Source organism: Lissotriton vulgaris, chromosome 1_2 (genome assembly GCF_964263255.1).
Source record: "Lissotriton vulgaris chromosome 1_2, aLisVul1.2, whole genome shotgun sequence".
NCBI classification, from domain to species: Eukaryota; Metazoa; Chordata; class Amphibia; order Caudata; family Salamandridae; genus Lissotriton; species Lissotriton vulgaris.
The window spans coordinates 81,751,967-81,771,595 of record NC_141686.1 but is presented as its reverse complement, the minus strand read 5'-3'; the positions used below and the strand labels follow the sequence as shown (position 1 = coordinate 81,771,595).

The following is a 19,629-nucleotide window of genomic DNA, read 5'->3' as shown; positions in this document are numbered from 1 at the left end:
TTATATATGATGCCCTCATTTCAGAAGAAAAAGGGATGTATAGAACATGCACGAGGTCCATATTGAAATTACCCATATTCAAATACCCCAGTTTGGAGCTTCCGGCAATTAAAATCCCACTATAAAATTAGTACCTGAAATTATTTAAGCCAAGAATTAGGACTTTTTTAAATGGAGTATCTGAATCTGATAATTCAAGGGACTCCTGGGCATTTTGGAGACTCGTTGGCTTTGGAATAGCTTACTATGAATATTCATGTGACTATCATATCCCATTTAATAAATGGGAAGCTTTCATTAACCCCTTCGATGCTGATGACGAGCTCAGCTCGTCATCAGCCACGGGTGACGTGTGCGGATGACGAGCTGAGCTAGTCATGTATCGCGGTTATTCGAAAACAGCCGCACAGCGCAAAAATAACCGCAGCAGCGATGCGGTTAAAAAGAACTCAGCAGTGCACCGTATTCACCACTTCAATAATATTTGGGCAATAATGAACCATTCTCACACACAAAGGTTTTTGCACAAACTATTGTTTGTCCAGCCTCTCACTCTCCAGGTGTCAATGGGATTTCAATGGGCATGTTTATAATGAATTGTACTGAATGGAGTGCTGGCTGGAGCCCTATTAACAATAAAAAAAAATTAACACCAGCCTCATTTCAACACTATGGAAAGGATCCGTTGTATAACAAATGTATAAATGAGGTGCAAGATCAGACCCGAGCAGCTACTGTTTAATGGCATTTCTTGATTCAGGTGGAAACATTTTTTGCCAAGATTTTGCAGGAAAATCTTTCTCTATTATTATTTTACATTTTCTCAGGCTTGCTTTATAGCGAACTGTTCAAATCTGAACACGTCTTGTCCACATTGATAAATAGAGCACTGGAAGAAAAAGGTCACACAAACTGTTTGTTGCATTGATTAATCGAAAGTGGACAGAAATGGTGTAAATTGTACTCTTGGGGTATTGTAACACACTACTGCACTTTGGAATTGAATTACTTCAAGGAGCGTTGGTGCAAATTAGATCATCAAACGGCTTTGGACTTGCACCCAAAATATGTACACACTTGCAAACTTTCTTCTTTTTCCTCTGTTGTTTATACTTGTTCTCATTAAAAACTCTTATACAATTTTGAAAATAAGAAAGGGTTGTTTTGTCTCCCCTCTTCCTTGCACTATAGAGAGCAGACTTCTTATCTCCTTGGAGGTTATGTCCCCAAGGTCAGGCAATTAGCTTATGCTGACAATTTGGTTGTCTGCTCAGTTGCACAAATCTGACTCCAAGGACAGTAAAACCCATTACAAGAGCATAATGACATCAATGGATTAGTAATCAACTTTTCAAACTCTTAAAATTCTGTCCTTCAGCGGCCGAAAGCTGGTTTAACTGGTCCATTGGATACTTTCCGATAACACCAGTTTCTAACTGTACCTTTTGGTTTCATTGGCAATACATTAAAAAAATGAACATGTCCCAAAAGTAGATGCCAGATGTTCTGGAGTATCTAACGCTTTAAAATGTTTATGTGGGAAGTCTGGGGCGAGCAATAGGGCCCACCATGACTGCTGCAGATACATTACTCCCCTTATTGCTTTATGGCTCGCTAGTTTGTCCTATAGAGGTAATTGGAAAGGTTGGGGAAAATCAGAAGCATTTGTTGCCTTTTAAATCTCATCTTCTGCTCTGCATCGCTGGCTGCAGCTTGAACTAGGACTTACCTCCTGATGGCGCTTGATAATACCCGATTTGTTAATGAACGTTGTTTGTGATTGTACGAGTGCAGAGGGAAATCCCTTCTAAAAAGTTAGCGACAAGGAAACCTTGTTTATGATTGCATACTAGTGCCCAATCTAAATTTGTCTCGCACATTATTTCCAGACTGTCGGTTACCTTGCTTTATTTTATTATTGTTTCCCTTCTGCAGGTGCTACGGAAATGTGCTTGGGAACTGTATCCTGGACAAAGATTACCTGCGCTCCGTGAACAAGCTCCCTCGCCTGGTATGTTGACTGCTGTGTGGAGAAACCTCGTACACTCTGCACATTTCCTCCGTGTCAGCGGCTATATAAACATCTGGAATATCAGCGAGCCCCGCTGATCTTTTACAAGTGTTCTCGCTTTGAAATAATGTTACCCTTTGCTTGCACCCAGGTCACGGGGACTTCACACTGACCGTATCCAGGGTCAGCTTCCTCTCTGACTCCTTAGCACTGCTGAGCATGCATACCAACGGCAACTGGAGGGTCGACAGCGCACTCTGCTGGCCATGTTTCGAACTTGCTGCACAGCACATTTTGCTGATGTTCTTCCAAGGCTTTCTAAAAATAAAGCACTGGCAAAGACAATAGTTTCGCCTTTTGGTTGTCAATGTAGACCTATTGTCTTTGCCAATACATTTTGCATATGTAGTGCTGCATTGGAAACAAAAGCTGAAAGCGTATTTTACCCTCACAGCTATAATGATACATGTACATGTGCGCATCACAACTCATGCGCATACATACGAAATGAGATCCTCGATTTTGTTTATTTTTTATATTTACCATTCCATTATGGTAGGCACTGATCTTGGAACGAGTAATAAAAATAAAACAAGCCTTTGAAAAAATGCATTGTGTAAAATAAGCAACCCCGCAGCAAACCGCGGTTGGCAGGCCCTCTAAAACATAATAATTTTAAAAAAAAGGGTGACCGGAGGGGCAGAGGTCAGTGAAGGAGTGGGTGGGGGGGGGCAGTAAACCATGGAGGAAGTTGAGGTGGGGAATTAAAAAAAAAAAAAAAAATTAAACCAATAAAGACAGGGACCGCTTTAGGGAAGCAACGGATGAGCTCCGAGGTTTGGAGAAGGGAGCAACATGGAACACAGAGAGGGGGTAGGTACTCCAGGGGGGGAGCAGCACACATGGAGAGCGAAAGAGCAAGAAAACACTTGCACTCCATGGAGTGCTGGAACAAAAAAGAATTCCCTGAATGTGAGGAGGAGAAGGATATAAGTCATCCAGTCAAAAGAATGGTAAATAGGATTTACACGAGGGGAGGAGCAAACGCACGAAGTGGAAGGAAAGACATAGAATTAAAGTTATCAAATTGAGATTGACCACAAATCCATTGTGCTTGGCCAAACCCCACTGTTAATATTAGTACATGGCGGCAGCAAGCTGAGCTGCCGTAGTGCTCCTGAAACCGGGCTCCCGTAGTGCTTTTTCATGTTCAACGCTTGAGGTGCCATTGAGATATGGAGTAGGCGGAATACTTTTGTTGCTCTTACCTTCCTGAAGATTTATTTCTTTTGAAGTTTTTGGGATATTTGATACAAGCTATCAGTAAAACCAGTGCTTTAAATGGAAAAAAATAAGTGCAGGTACTCATTAAAATGGGCTAGAGTTGTAATGAGTGGGCGGGGCAGGGCGGGGCTAGGGGAGGGGCTAAGGGCAAGACATAATGATAATTAACAACTTCCATAATAGTTGCAGCACACACCAAAACACATGAGAAATGTGTTTATATAAACAAAGCAGGTTAACTCATTACACAAAATGAAAGAAAAATGCGATATGTTAATTTTTCCTTTTTTTGCAATAGTTGGACCTTCTTAATGCCATGATGTTTGGCACAATACTATATATTTTTGAGCACGTGAGTAGGAAGAAACGGAAAATAACCCCACATCAAAGCAAAGCTCTTATGGCAACTAGCAAATGAAGCAAATCATCATGACCCTCCCCAGAAGATATCTCTTGTCTCTTCCATCGATTTATCCAGTCATCCTTTCATCCTACCATTTACCCTTTACATTCTGTCATCTATTTGGTTTTTCATCCATCATTCAGTTTTTCACCATTCTGTCTGTCCTCCCTTCAAATCCAAACCTATCCATCCATCCTTAAACCTATCCATTCATCCTTTCACTCATCCATCTCTTTATCCACCCTTACACTCATCCATCAATCCTTTTTCTCATCTATCCATCAACCCTTTCACTCATTTATACCATCCACTTAATACCTCCTTTCACTCATCCATCATCCACCCTTTTATCCATCCTCCCTCACTTCCATTCATCCATCCATCCAATCTTTCACTTACACATCCATCATCCGCCCTTTTATCCAATCATCCACCCTCTTTCACCCATACATCCATTCACTCATCCATGCATTCACTCATCCATCCATCAATACATCCACCTTAGCTCACTCATCCACCCACTCACTCACCCACCAACATTCCCTACTACGTTATTCATGAACCTTTGTCACCATAGACATGTACACACAACGTGCCACCCATTTTCTTTAAAATACCTCCTGAGCATGCCTTGATTCTCTCTCTCTCTCGCGCGTTTTTCTTAAAAAAACAGTCATACAAATGCAGGCACACTGGGTAATTGAGGCCTTTTTTTTTAGGAAGGTGGGTTTTTCAGTGCAGAACGCTGTTAGATTAGCGCTCTGAGAGCCTCTTCCATCGCACTGTCTGGGCATTAACCCTCTGATCCAGAGAAAGTACAGGAAGTGTGAGAATCCGCCGCCCTTGCCACTGCTAAAATGTTTATGTTTAAAGTACTTTTCACTACCTGAAGTGCTGCGCTTTGAAAATCACACGAGCACACTAGCAGGTAAAATGAATCTCCACCCTGCTTTGTCTAGCACAGCGTGACCGTGAGCACCTCACAATATTCAAGTGAGCCCTGCCGATTAGCTCAGCAGGGGCTCCGATGGGGGCTACAGAAGTGGCGCCTTGGCTGACAGAAAAGTACCCACCTTCTCATTCGCACTCTCAGCCAGTGACCTCCCTTGTCATGAGTACCGGTACTCTCCTCTGGCAGAAGAGAAGTGCCGGTACTCAGAGTGACAAATCTAAGAAGTGCCGGTACTCCGTACCGGTGAGTACAGGCCCATTTAAAGCACTGAGTAAAACCCTACCTGGGCTTGAAGCATAGCGGTGGCTTGAAGGTCCGCCCTCTATCATTAGTCTGCTTGCTGTCTCGGTGCTCTATTACCCGGTCTTCCATGTGCTTTGAGGAGGCAATTCTTTTTTCGCCAGGTCGGCTGCCGTGACGATTGCCTGGTTTGTTGCATTGGAGAGCGGCTGCCCTGGAGCTCCGTAGGGGGCGTAGAATCCGGAGCCTTGCCTCCAACGCGAGTGGTCGCTCCCCCCGCTTCCTCCCTCACCTGTGGTATCGTAGCGCTTACATCTGATTGCTGACTGGGCACTGTGTTTGTACTTGCTAGCGCGCACTGTTGTTTATTTAATTGCATAGCGCTTTGCTGATTGGTAACTGATATCGCTTTCACCGTGCAGTACCTGTAATAATTGTAGCTGCGCATTGTCTGCATTGCATTGGCTGTGTTCTTTTTAAAGTGTGTCACGATCTCCACTGTCTCCGCGCACGAACTTGCATCTTTTTGACCCTCATAGCGCTCCATTGCTCCTTGTTGTTGTTGTTGGTCGGCCATTTCCCAGGTTGACCCGAGCCCTCCCTCAACCTAGCCCCCGCCTCCCTGCTGACCCTCCCACGCTCCGCCCCCCTCCACTCTCCATTTATGTCAGATGTACCAACGCGCAGCGTCCACGCGCTACGTACACGCCGAAGGTGCGCCAAAGGTAAGCCCGTCTACGCCCGTCCGTGCCTGGACCGCGCCCAGCGCCAGACCCCCTGGTCCTCGTAATGTCCACCCCTCCCGCATTACTTATGATGCCACCACCCTCCTAGCCCTCAACTCCGGCCGTTCCCTCAACTGCGTTCAAGCCTCCCCTGGACACACCCATGGACCCTTTTCCTGCAACTCCTGCAAGTTCGACGGCACCAAGAACAACTCCTCACCTACGATCACACACCAGATACCCGACCCCAACCACCTACAATGCATCCTGCTCAACACCCGATCGGTCCACAGGCACGCCATTGACCTCTGGAATCTACTAGACACCATCTCTCCGGACGTCGCCTTCCTAACAGAAACATGGATGAACGCCACATCAGCCCCAGACATCACCATTGCCATCCCGGAAGACTATAAGATCATACGCAAGGACCGTACCGACCACACAGGAGGAGGTATCGCTATCGTCCATAAGAAATCCATCCGCATCTCAACCAGCTCAGACGTCAATCTCGCCAACTCTGAACACCTTCACTTCCAGATCCACATCGACCCCAAAACCACACTCAGAGGCACCCTCCTTTACAGGCCACCAGGACCCCGCGCACAGTTTAGTGAAGACATAGCGGACTTCATCACTCCACACGCGCTCCCCTCCAAGGATTACATCCTTTTGGGAGACCTCAACTTTCACCTTGAAAAGAACAACGACCGCAACACCACCACCCGTTTGGACAACCTCGCCAACCTCGGACTTAAACAACTTGTCACCACCTCCACCCACATCGCAGGTCACACACTCGACCCTATCTTCACCTCCAGCAAACATGTCTCCTTCAGCCACACCACAGCTCTCCTTTGGACTGACCACAGCTGCGTCCACTTCACCTACAACAAGCCCACCTCCAACAACCACCCTCAACCCACTCTGCAAAGAAACTGGAACAAAATCACCATCGACAAGATCTCCTCATCGCTTCTTCAAAACCCCCCAGCCCACTCCTCAAACCCAGACCAAGCAGCCACCAACCTCACCCAATGGTTATCCAACAGCGCCGACATCTTAGCACCACTGAAAAAACGACAAATCAAACTAGGCAGCAAGAAGGCCTCCTGGTTCAACGATGATCTTAAGAAATCCAAGAAACTCTGCCGCTCCCTTGAGAAGGCCTGGAAAAAAGACCCAACCACCAGCACCAAGGACGCCTTCAAAAACGCCACCCGCATTCACCACCAACTGATCCGGAATGCCAAGAAAGCCGCTCTCAAGGACCGACTTGATAACGCCCACAACAGCAAGGAACTATTCAACATCATCAAGGAATTTACCAACCCCTCGGCCAACTCCAACGACATCACCCCCTCTCAAGACCTCTGCGACTCCCTAGCCTCATTCTTCCACAACAAAATTGCAGACATCCACAACAGCTTCGACAACCGACCCGAAGACCAACCCACCCAACCCCCTACAGGACCCCCACACCCCCTGAACATCCTCAATGACTGGAAGCCAATCTCCACTGAGGACACCATCCGTCTGATGAACTCTATCCACTCAGGATCCCCCACAGATCCATGCCCCCACCACATCTTTAACAAAGCAGACTCCATTATAGCACCGCACCTCCGAGATGTCATCAACTGCTCCCTCAAATCCGCAACCTTCCCGGAAAGCTGTAAACATGCCGAACTCAGCGCCCTCCTGAAGAAACCCACAGCTGACCCCACCGAACTCAAAAACTACCGCCCTATCTCACTCCTTCCATTCCCGGCCAAAGTCATCGAGAAAGCGGTCAACAACCAGCTCGCCGCATTCCTCGAAACCAACAAATCCCTCGACCCCTCACAATCCGGCTTCCGAGCCAAGCACAGCACTGAAACCGACCTCATCGCAGCAACAGACGACATTCGAACTCTACTGGACAATGGAGACACAGTCGCCCTCATCCTCCTCGACCTCTCCGCAGCCTTCGACACAGTCTGTCATAGCACCCTTTTACAACGCCTCAGAAACGTCGGAATCCATGGAAAAGCACTGGAATGGATCACCTCCGTTCCTCACCGGAAGAACCCAGAGAGTCCGCCTCCCACCATTCAAGTCAGAGGCCACTGAAGTCATCTGCGGCGTACCCCAAGGGTCCTCACTCAGCCCCACCCTCTTCAACGTATACATGAGCCCCCTCGCGGCCATCGCACGCCAACACAACCTCAACATCATCTCCTACGCTGACGACACTCAACTGATCCTATCACTCACAAAAGACCCGAACACGGCCAAAACCAACCTGCATGAAGGAATGAAAGAAGTAGCCGAATGGATGAAGCACAGCCGTCTGAAACTGAACTCAGACAAAACAGAAGTCCTCATCCTAGGCACCTCCCCCTCCGCCTGGGATGACTCTTGGTGGCCAGAGGCCCTTGGAAAAGCACCTATCCCGACGGACCACGCACGCAACCTGGGCATCATCCTGGATTCCTCACTCTCAATGAACAGACAAGTCCACGCCGTTTCTTCATCTTGCTTCAACATTCTTCGCATGTTCAAAAAAACATTTCGCTGGATCCCCCCCGAAACTAGAAAAACAGTCACTCACGCTCTGGTCACGAGCCGACTGGACTACGGAAACACGCTCTACGCCGGTACCACCGCAAAAATCCAGAAAAAACTCCAACGCATCCAGAACGCTTCAGCCAGGCTCATATTAGACATACCGCGTAAAGAACACATCTCTGGCCACCTGAAAAACCTCCACTGGCTCCCCGTCAATAAGAGGATTACTTTCCGGCTCCTAACCCACGCACACAAAGCACTCTACGAAATCGGACCCGAATGCCTCAACACACGACTGTCCTTCTACACCCCCTCCCGCCAGCTACGATCCTCCAACCAAGCCCTCGCCACTGTACCTCGCATCAACAAAACCACCATGGGAGGTAGATCCTTCTCCTACCTGGCAGCTAAAACCTGGAACTCACTTCCCACTCATCTTCGCCTTACTCAGAACCACCTAGCATTCAGAAAGCAACTTAAAACGTGGATATTTGACAAGTAATTCACCGCCCTTCCTCAAGCGCCTTGAGACCCTCTGGGTATGTAGCGCGCTATATAAATTTATTGACTTGACTTGACAGGGCACTCGGGGCAGCGCTTCAGGTTCCATCGAGGGTGTCGGAGACGCGAACAGAGGGGAGGTCGTCGGACGACAATCGGACAAGGAATGCGCAACTAAGGTGAGCGCTGAACAGGAGCGGGACGACTTGGCTGTATTAACACTACCGACAGTGGGCCCATTCACGGGGACGAAAGGAAAACGAGGGGCTAAAGTTCAAAATAAACAAGAAGTACATGGTGAGAGTGACCCCTTCTTAACAACTAAAGGTCTAAGCCATAGTTTCACCGGGGGTAATAAAAAAAGTAAATCCTCCTCGCTTCTGTGGATTAAAACTCAAATTAGGAAACCAGAAGTTTGTGGTGAGAAACCCCCCTCATTAACGACAACCAAAGACCTAAATGTTCAGACACAAGGTCTGAGTCATAGCTCCATCGGAGGCAGTAATAAAAGTAAATCTTCCACGTTTCTATGCACTGAAGTCAAAGCCAAGCGCTCAAAAGGGTGTAAGTCAGCAAAAGCTACTAAGGCTGCTAGTTCTTGGTTCGAGTTCGAGTTTAACACCTTCTTTAAGATCTTATTTTAAAGTTGTCCTGCAAATGTTGGACCTGGCTAAAGAGGTACAGGGGTCTGAGTTCATTATTCCTCTCCTTCCTGTCCCTCTTTCCTTAATGGACTTAGAGGGTTATTTACTGAAGGGTAAGATGTCTGCTTCTAACAGTGTGCCTTCTAGTAATGTAGCTCCGATGGAGGGTGACAATTGTTTAGAAGCTGGAAGAAGTCCAGCTGAACAGGGTGTTGATTTACAGCATCAACCACCGCAGGCGTTAGAGGCATTTGCGGAACTAGAGCTGTCAAGTTCGGGAGAAGCTTTGCAGGAGACTATGGCCCCAATGTCAAATAGCTCGCAGTGAGAGACTAGCGGTGACCCGGCAGAAATCTAATTGAAATCTATGTTTTCATCCCTGTCGTTAGACATAAAAAGGGGTTTCGATGTCTCAGCTGCCAACCAGTCGGAAATGAGGAACTTCTGCGAGTCTCTTGATAATAAAATTGACTGTCTTAATTCCAGAACTACGATGTTAGAAGAAACAGTGCCAGGATTCTCACTATATCTGGATCAGGCCAAGGTTGACATTGCGAACCTTAGAAAAGAAGATCTTGCCCTTTCTGAAAGAATGGAGACCTTGGAGAACAATGCCCGGCGCAGTAACCTCCGAATCCTTAACGTTCCCGAGGGCAGTGAGGGCACCGATATAAAGCAGTATGTCATCACGCTATTAAGAGATTCTTTAGAGCTTGAGCAGTCTGTGGAAAACCTGAGTTCTGACATCCAAAGGATTCATAGGGATCCCTTTAGGAAAAACCCGCAAAGATCTAAACCTAGGAAAATTCAAGTTAATTCCACACTTACTCCCTTAAAGAGTTGATCCTTAGTCAAGACCTAAAACAGAAATCTTTAAGCGGTAAGGGTTTCACTTTCCAGATAAGGTCAGATTTATCTAGGGTAACCCTGGATAAACAGCGGGAGCTGGGGAGGAGACTAGACGCCTTCAGGCAGCTAGGGGCCACCGCCCTGCTTAAGTTTCCAGCCGCATTAAAGATCATGCACAACATTAGATCTATTCAAGCAGAAGACGAGTTGTTGTTGGCTTTGAGTAATAAGGAAGGTCCATCAGGTTAGCCGTGGTTCCATTTCTGCCCTGTTTTGATCTGATTTTGGCCAGAATTATCATCCACTCCATTCACTAATCTGGCATTTGGGAAATTAGTTCCGGGATTATGTTCCTATTCATATCTCCTTAATGAATAAAATGCTGTCTCTCTATATTCATAAAAAAAAAGAAGATAAAGAGAATAAACATTATTAAAATAAAAAAGAAAAAAGGAGTATAAATTATAAAAAAAATAAAATTTAAAAAAAGGGCTCTATACTCTAAGCTTTAAATATAATGCAGCGGGTAAACCTCAAACCTCTTAGGCATCTTGGGCTCTTTATCACATTTAGACACACTGCGGGCGCCCGGAGGGGGGCACTATCTTCTGGACATGTTCCGGATAGATAGGGCAAGGGTTTCCCCTGGGGGGGCAGGGGGGGTCGATTAGGACACGGGTGAAGTGGGAGGGTGTTGCAAGGGAAAAAATCAAAAAAGTTCCTCATTTTCTTCTTGGTAGTGCTAGTTCTCTTTTTTTAAATTTGTTTTAAAGTGATCTTTGGTGTGATTATACTATCTTTAGTTGGGTTTCCCAAAGTTGCGACTGGCATATGGACAGTTGTAGGAGAGAAGCAACTCTTCCATGAATAGTTTGCGGATTCTCTCCTGGAATATCAATGGCCTCCGCACCAGTCTCAGAAGGGACAAGATTCTGCAATATCTCAGTGACTGTGATGCGCAGGTCATTGTTCTCCAGGAGACTCACTTGAAAGAATCAGAGTTGCTTACCTTTGTTAAAAAAAAAATCCTTGAATTGATCTTTTTATTACTACAACACAATCTATGAACAATAGGGGAGTTACGATATTGTTTAAAAAATCTGTAAAAGCCCGCCTAATATCTAAGTTAACGGACCCAGGTGGCAGATGGGTCATTGCTACAGTCAATATTGCAGGGGCACAAATTACTATAGTATTTATTTATTTATTTATTTGCTGGTTTATATAGCGCTTGAATCCACTCCTACTGGAGTATCTCTGCGCTTTTGGAACCGGTAAAACAGCGGGCGTGGTATGGAGATGGAGTTAGATTTCATTTTTGAACAAGGTGGTTTTTAGAAGTTTTTGAAATGTAAGATGTTCTTTACATTGTCTCAGAGACAGAGGGAGTTTGTTCCACAGCTTGGGACCAGTGATGGACAGGGCTCTACCTCCGTGTCTGGACTTTTTAGCGCGAGAGACCACGAGGAGGAGATCGCTACTTGATCTGAGGGATTGTGCTGGAACGTAGGGAACAAATTTCCGCTCAAGATAAACGGGCCCCTGTCCATTCAAACACTTATGGATCAGGCAGCATAATTTGAATTTGGCTCTTTGTCGGATTGAGAGCCAATGCAGCTGTTCAAGGAGGGGCTTGGAGGCAGTTCACGGGGGTCATTCAGAACCAGGCGAGCTGCAGTGTTCTGAATGACTTGTAGCTTAGCCAACACTCCTTCGTTTGCAGAGAGCAGCAAGCCATTACAGTAATCGATCCGACTAAGGATCAGTGCTTGGACAAGAGTTTTCCTAGCAGAATTGGGTAGTAGTGGGAAGACTTTGCGGAGCAGACTGATGGAATAGAAGCATATCCCTGAGATGTAACTTGTATGTTGTTTTAGTGACAGATCGTGATCAAACCGAATTCCCAGATTCTTCCCGACCTGTTTAGGTTCAGGGACTGCTCCTAGGTCTGATGGCCACCATTCCGGAGTCCATAGTATTTTAGCCTCCCCAAACAACATGACCTCCGTTTTGCTGACATTACATTGGAGATAGTTGGTGGACATCCATTTTGCCACTGCCTTCATGCCTGAAGAAAAAGAGTTCCTAACCTCAGCGGAAAGAGTTTTAAAGGGGAAGAGCAGCTGCGTATCATCTGCGTATGATACGGGGATGAAGCCGTACCTACGCAATACTCCTGCCAGGGGTGCCACATAGATATTAAAAAGGGTGGGGCTCAAACAAGAGCCCTGTGGCACCCCCTTAGAAATCTCTATTTCCGCTGAGCGATCTGCACCCATGGTGACTCTCTGGGTGCGATCAGATAGGAAACTCTTCAACCAGTCAAGGGCTTTGCTCTTAATGCCAGCGTTCGACAACCGTTCAGTCAGGATGGTATGAGACACGGTGTCGATTGCTGCCGACAGATCTAATAGAACCAAGATGACTGAGAGGCCCTTGTCCTGGTACATGTGGAGGTCATCAGTAACAGACAGGAGGGTGGATTATGTACTGTATTTGGGGCGGAATCCTGACTGGGAGTCATCCAGAGCATTAGCAAGTTCAATATGTCCGGATAGGTGGTGATTCACATGTTTTTGTATAAGTTTCCCTAGGAATGGTAATAGGGAAATAGGTCTTAAGTTGGTTAGGTCAGACCATGAAGTGGCGGTGTTTTTCCTTATAGGTCTAACAAGGGCTCGCTTCCACTCCTTAGGGACAATGCCTGAAGTAAGTGAGAGGTTCACCAGTTCAGTGATCGTTGGGCATAGTTGTTCAGCCAATGCAGGCATTAACCTGGCGGGGATGGTGTCCTCTGGACTCCCACTCTTAATCTGCTTTATTAGTGTAGATGTTTCTTGAAGTGAGATTGGGGGAAGGATGTCTAGGGAGTATACATCCGATATAGCTTCTGTGTGGGTCTGAGGGGGTACTAGGTCTGAAGGTGTAGCCCGGTTTGTGCACAATATTTTATCATAGATTTTATTAATTTTATTGGTGAAAAAACAAGAAATTTCCTCGCACAACTGTTGGGAGGCCATCTCAGGGGCTTCGCATGCAGTAGGTTTAGCGAATGTTTGTAGGATTTGAAAAAGAACCCTGGGGGAGTTCCCTGCCTCTTGTATTTGTGATGCGATATGGGCTTTTCGTGCAGTGCGACTCGCTTTATGGTAGAAGGATAATGCGTCCCAGTATTTATTCTTATCCTCTTGAAGATGGGAGGTTCTCCATCTTTTTTATAGTTTCCTTGCACCTAATTTAAGTGTTCTTAGATGGTCAGAAAACCAGATTTCTTGCTTTTTGGCTGGCCTAGATTTGAAATGTTTCAATGGGGCAATTTTATCTATGACTTTCTTGGTTTCTCCTTCGAATTTATTAAGAGCAATTTCAATATTATCCAGAGGTAGGAGGACAGGGGGATTACATTTTTCTCTGAAGGTGGAGTTGGTAACTTTATGCCACTGTCTACGGACGCTAGGTAGTGAGCTGGGGCATAAAGGAGTGGGTACAAGGAGGGGGGTAGTGAATTCCACAATAAAATGGTCAGTCCAGCTCACCTGAGTTACAGGTAGGCAGGAGATAAGCGGGACGTTGGAGAGTATCAGGTCTAAGGTGTGACCTGCCTGATGCGTGGGTCCACAGTTCCTTAATATTAATCCTAAGGATGATAGGTCTGTTAGTAGGGATTGTGCTTCATTGCAGTCTGATCTCTCACTGTGTACATTAAAATCTCCAACTAATATGAACTCACTATCGTTATTGATATGTGGGGCTAGTAGTTCAACCAAGGTATTAGAAAAATTATTGTAGGGACCAGGCGGGCGCTAGACTAGAGAACCTTTATAGTTTTCTTTAGGGGATGTATGTATTTTGAAAACTAGAATTTCAATTTCGGAGGAGCTGAGTTCTTCTAGGACCGAGATGGCCAGCTCTTCTTTGTGTACAATAGCAATCCCACCGCCAATTTTCGATGGACGGTCTAGTCTAACTATTTTATAGTTACAGGGGATTCCTAAAATTATGGCTGGGGTACAGTGTGGTTTGAGCCACGTTTCCGTAAGATAACATACCTCAGGTTGTTTGGAGGAGATTAGTTCCCAAACCTCAGCGGTATGTTTCGAAAGTGATCTGATGTTACACAAGATGTTTTTCCTCCCCAATGGAAGGTCATCTGCAACTTTCGAAATAGTAGGAATCAAAGGATTGGGACAACTTCTATGGTACGTCTTTCTCATATGCGTAGAAAACTGAGTGTGGCAGAAGCGGCAGGAGAAAGGGCCTTCGACCTCTGGCAGAACGATGCAGCTTACGCCTAACGTATGGTGTGTGATCCTCCATGGCCCCTGGCCCGTTCTGGCGCGGACAGGTACAGCGGGCAGGTCTTTGGCTTGTCTTCGGCGCGTATGAAGGCGCCTCCCTGCGCGCAACCGCTGCGCGCTAGTACAGACGAGTGGCTAAATAGCCCTTAGTGCAGAAAGGCTAGAGCGCTAACCGCTCGACTCGACAAACAGGAAGTGTGTGGTCGTGTCTCTCTGGCTCGTACCTGTCCCGCCCTCCGCTCAACGGTATTGGATACAGAGTCGGACCGGGGCGGGCAGGCTACAACACAGAGCACAGAGTTTCTAAGTGAGTCCTAAAGCCCCTGGCAGCTCCATGAATGAGCATGAAGCACAGAGGGTAAGTGTATTAAAATTAGCAGTCAATTTATAATACAGCAAAAAGATTTTAAAATTCGTGATCAGTTTAAAATGGGACATCGGTTTTACAATTCACATCCACAAAGCCAGCAGAGTGTTCTGATCTGCGAGTATTTACCTGGCACCAAAAGCGGGGTCTGGAGACACTGCCACTGTCAACCTTACCGCAATCTGCTTTGCCTCCTCGCAGCCTAAATAGCCCTTAGTGCAGAAAGGCTAGAGCGCTAACCGCTCGACTCGACAAACAGGAAGTGTGTGGTCGTGTCTCTCTGGCTTGTACCTGTCCCGCCCTCCGCTCAACGGTATTGGATACCGAGTCGGACCGGGGCGGGCAGGCTACGAAACAGAGCACAGAGTTTCTAAGTGAGTCCTAAAGCCCCTGGCAGCTCCGTGAATGAGCGTGAAGCACAGAGGGTAAGTGTATTAAAATTAGCAGTCAATTTATAATACAGCAAAAAGATTTTAAAATTCGCAATCCATTTAAAATCAGTTTAAAATGGGACATCGGTTTTACAATTCACATCCACAAAGCCAGCAGAGTGTTCTGATCTGCGAGTATTTACCTGGCACCAAAAGCGGGGTCGGGAGACACTGCCACTGTCAACCTTACCGCAATCTGCTTTGCCTCCTCGCAGCCTAAATAGCCCTTAGTGCAGAAAGGCTAGAGCGCTAACCGCTCGACTCGACAAACAGGAAGTGTGTGGTCGTGTCTCTCTGGCTCGTACCTGTCCCGCCCTCCGCTCAACGGTATTGGATACCGAGTCGGACCGGGGCGGGCAGGCTACAAAACAGAGCACAGAGTTTCTAAGTGAGTCCTAAAGCCCCTGGCAGCTCCGTGAATGAGCGTGAAGCACAGAGGGTAAGTGTATTAAAATTAGCAGTCAATTTATAATACAGCAAAAAGATTTTAAAATCCGCAATCAATTTAAAATCTGTTTAAAATGGGACATCGGTTTTACAATTCACATCCACAAAGCCAGCAGAGTGTTCTGATCTGCGAGTATTTACCTGGCACCAAAAGCGAGGTCGGGAGACACTGCCACTGTCAACCTTACTGCCCTAGTAGGATACTATGGTCCAAACCGGGATGATTCTTTGGTTTTGGAGTCTGTTTTTTCCCATCTACTTTCTTTTCCAGAACCCACCATTTTTGCGGGCGATTTTAATATAGTTCTTGATTCCCCTGTTAGATAAGTCCCCAAATAGTCGGACTTTAACTCCTTCTAAAACCAGGACTCTCCTATTGGCCAACATGAAACAGTATGGCTACTTAGATATTTGGAGAATAATGTCTGGGCAACAACTGGGTGTCTCATTCCGCAATTCTAAATATCATCATCAATCAAGGATTGATTTTGTTTTGAGTAGCCAGACACTGAAAAGTGTACTAAAAAACATTACTTATCTCCCCTCACATTTATCAGATCATTCGGCTGTATTGATGGTAATGGCAGGTTTTCCCAAAGCAGCTCCTAGAAGCTGGTCGTTTGACCGTTCACTGCTTTTAACACAAGACGAGATTTCTTTTTCGGCAAAGGAAAGCGAGTGCTTTATGAATTTTAATATTGGTTCGGTCTCACCAGGATTTTTCTGGGATTCCTTCAAGGCTTTTCTTAGGGGCCAAATTACTAGCAGGGTCTCCTACAGGAGGAAGACATACAGAGAGGAGGTATCTTCAAGTGAGGCTGAACTAGGTATGCTACAAAGGGAAATCGACTTGCAGTCAGCCGCCTCGCCTAACCTTTTACAAGAACTACAAAATAAGTTGCTCCGAGCAAAGGGGCAACTGGACTCGGTGCTGAATGCACGTGTCCTACAAAGGTGGGAAGCCAGTAAAATCGCCAACTTTCAATATGGTGAGGGTGCAGGGAGGCTTTTATCCTGGAAATCTAAGACCGACCAGGTAGGAACAACATTAGTTTAATTACTCATGAAAACGTGGTTTACTCTTCAGATGATGACATCAGAACAATCTTTCGATTATTCTTCCAAGGCATTTATAACGAGGATAAGTGCATTAACCAGGATTCTATTGATGAGTGGCTGAATGAGATATCTTTGCCATCATTGACCTCGGATCAATCGGCCTCTTTAGATCAAGAGATTACACAGGACGAGGTCAAAAAAGCAATCTTGAGTAGTATGTCGGGGAAGGCGGCGGGCCCAGATGGCCTTCCAGCTGAGATTTATAGGGTCTTGGAGCAGGCGATTGTCCCCTTCTTAACTTCCTTATTTAATCAGATTCTTCAGGAAGGGATGCCACCACCAGTCTCTTGGGATAATGCGTCAATAACTTTAATTTTAAAACCGGGTAAACCAGCATCCTCTTGTGGGTCATATCGACCAATTTCCATTCTAAACGCTAACTATAAAATCTTTGCCTCTATCTTGACTAACAAGTTGGGCTCGTTTGCAGGAGGTACCCTACACCAAGACCAGAAGGGTTTTGTTAAGGGCCGACAACTCTTTGAGTTGACTTATGATCTAATAGGGGCTATCGATATTGCATCCTCTGCTTGCTTACCCTTGGCTGTTCTCACGCTCGACGCTACCAAGGCCTTCGACCGGGTGAACTGGTCATACCTGTCGGGGGTCTTGGGTAAGTTCAACTTAGGAGTTCCCATGGGGATTTAACAGATTCTTAAGGGTTTTGAGGAATTCTGTGGAATCCATGGCCTTGAGATTAATGATCTTAAGACCAAATATGATTTTGAATCCACCACCAAAAACACGCCCTAACCCATACATTGGCGGAAAAAGGTTAGAGAGGGTGTGAACCTTTGAATATTTAGGGGTGACTCTAAATGAGCATATGTCCTGGCGTCCCCACCAACTAAAATCACATCTCAAATTGGCCCAAATGGTGGGAGGAGTTATCGCCCTTATAAACAAAAACAAATCTTCTATCAAGCCAATTGGTCCCCCGCTAGAGATTTACAGAGTGTAGACAAGGGGAGCGGTCATGTATGGCAGTGAACTCTGGGGCCATACGTGTAACCGCAAGCTAGTGGTAACTGAGAACAAATTCATTAAGCAGCTTTTATCTCTCCTCCCTAGTACCCCCCTTTTGCCAATGAGGTTAGATTTGGGACTAAAGCCACTTGACGAAGATCTGGGAGTTAGGCCTTTAATCTTCTGGCGTAGAGTTAGGACCACTCCAGAGTTGGCAAGCTATAGGGCTGAGCTCCTTGAAATCGTGAACTATCCGAGCGCAGGGAACATCCCCTGGTTCCGGCACATAAAAAGTGAGTTTATGCGCATGGGACTACTTGATTTGTGGCTTGACCCTGCGACCGCCTGCTCCACGGTCTCAAGAAAACAGTTACTCTTACTTTACTGAGAAAGCAACATTGTGGCACAGAGACAGGGCATAAAGTCAGGTACCCTGACCGACTCCTTCCTAAAGATCAAGGATACTTCTAAGTTGGAGGGAATCCTAGATGTCATATTTCCATCTAATATTAGGTGGAGGTACGGAAGTTTACCAATCCGAGCCTTAACTAGTAAATGGTCTGACCCCTGCCAAACCCCCCCCCTGCCCCCCCCCCCCCCTTAGTCACTGCCCCGGGTGCAATTACGATCAGGAAACCGAGCTGTACATAATGTTTTTCTGTCGAACCTATGGGCAGGCGAGAAGGAAGTGGATAGCTCCGGCCTGCCAAAACATAGGCTTTACTCATTGCCTGCAGGCATACAGGGTTTTCAAATCGGACCTTTCTAGTATGATAGTGTTTGCGGTAGCCACATACTTAACTATTTTACTGTTTCATGGGATTACTACAGCTTCTTGCCCCCAGGGCTGTAGACTATCTGTATAATCTTAAACATCATCAACATGTATTTATCTTTTATCTTTATTTTATCTTTATGTATTTATCTTTTATTATTTTTATTGCCTCAACGGACTCACTATAGCCTCTTGCATGATGATTTGTATTAAGGATTCTGGCTATTGGTTATATAACAAAATTTTCTTTGATTATCAGTCCGGGAAGCAATTGTTTGTCTTTATGAGGTTAATGCCTCAAAAACTGAGATTATGACCTGGAACCATAAGGAGTTAGTCGTAGGGGTCCAGCCCAGTTTAAGAATGCGTTACCTGGGTATAGACATCGTCCAAGATGTCAACAAATTGTTGAGACTGACTTCTCTGTTATAGCCAAAGATTGCCGTAAACTCATGAGATCATGGTCGTCTCTGCCATTGTCTGTCTTGGGAAGGGTTAACCTTATAAAGATGTCCATTTTTCCAAAGATCACTTCTTTGTTTAATACTATTCCTCTATATTTTGAACCCTTATTTTTAGTTAAATTAAATTACGGAGTGAGATTAATTCATTTATCTGGGCTCAGCGCATACTTAGAATTGCCTGGAAAAAACTAAGGCGCCGAAGAGAAAAGGGAGTATTGGCAGCCCCGGATCTTCAATTGTATGCATGGGCGTTTCAACTCGCCCATTCCCGCATGCTATTGAAAACACCCACCAACATCTGGATTGGCTGCATGTTTAGGGCCATGCTTAGTGGGGCAAGTTTAGCACAGGAGGGGTTTTTGTTTAAATTTGGAGGTCCCAAATTTAAAAAATAAAATAAAACTGAAGGTCCTGCAGGGTATGGCTAGAACATGGGCCAAGGTTAGTAGCTCCATAAAATTAGGTTACTTATTAAGTAAGGCTCCTTTGTGGGATTCACCTGGGGGCCCGAGCTGGCTCGAGGATAGCCTTGCTTTGCCCCTGAGAGAGGCTGGGTTGGAAAGTTTGGGGCGATCTGTTTGTTGAGGGATTATTGATACCATG

General features: G+C 45.9%; 1 protein-coding gene across 4 annotated transcripts in view; it reads left to right on the top strand.

The window, feature by feature from the left end:
• The window catches only part of RAD52 (RAD52 DNA repair protein), a 309,192-nt gene that overhangs the window by 161,730 nt on the left and 127,833 nt on the right, over window positions 1-19,629 (top strand). For all 4 annotated transcript variants that reach the window (XM_086952848.1, XM_086952851.1, XM_086952850.1 and 1 more), the window contains exon 7: window positions 1,936-2,011. In XM_086952848.1, coding sequence (XP_086808974.1) covers window positions 1,936-2,011 — 76 coding nt within the window. The remainder of the gene's footprint in view (window positions 1-1,935; window positions 2,012-19,629) is intronic.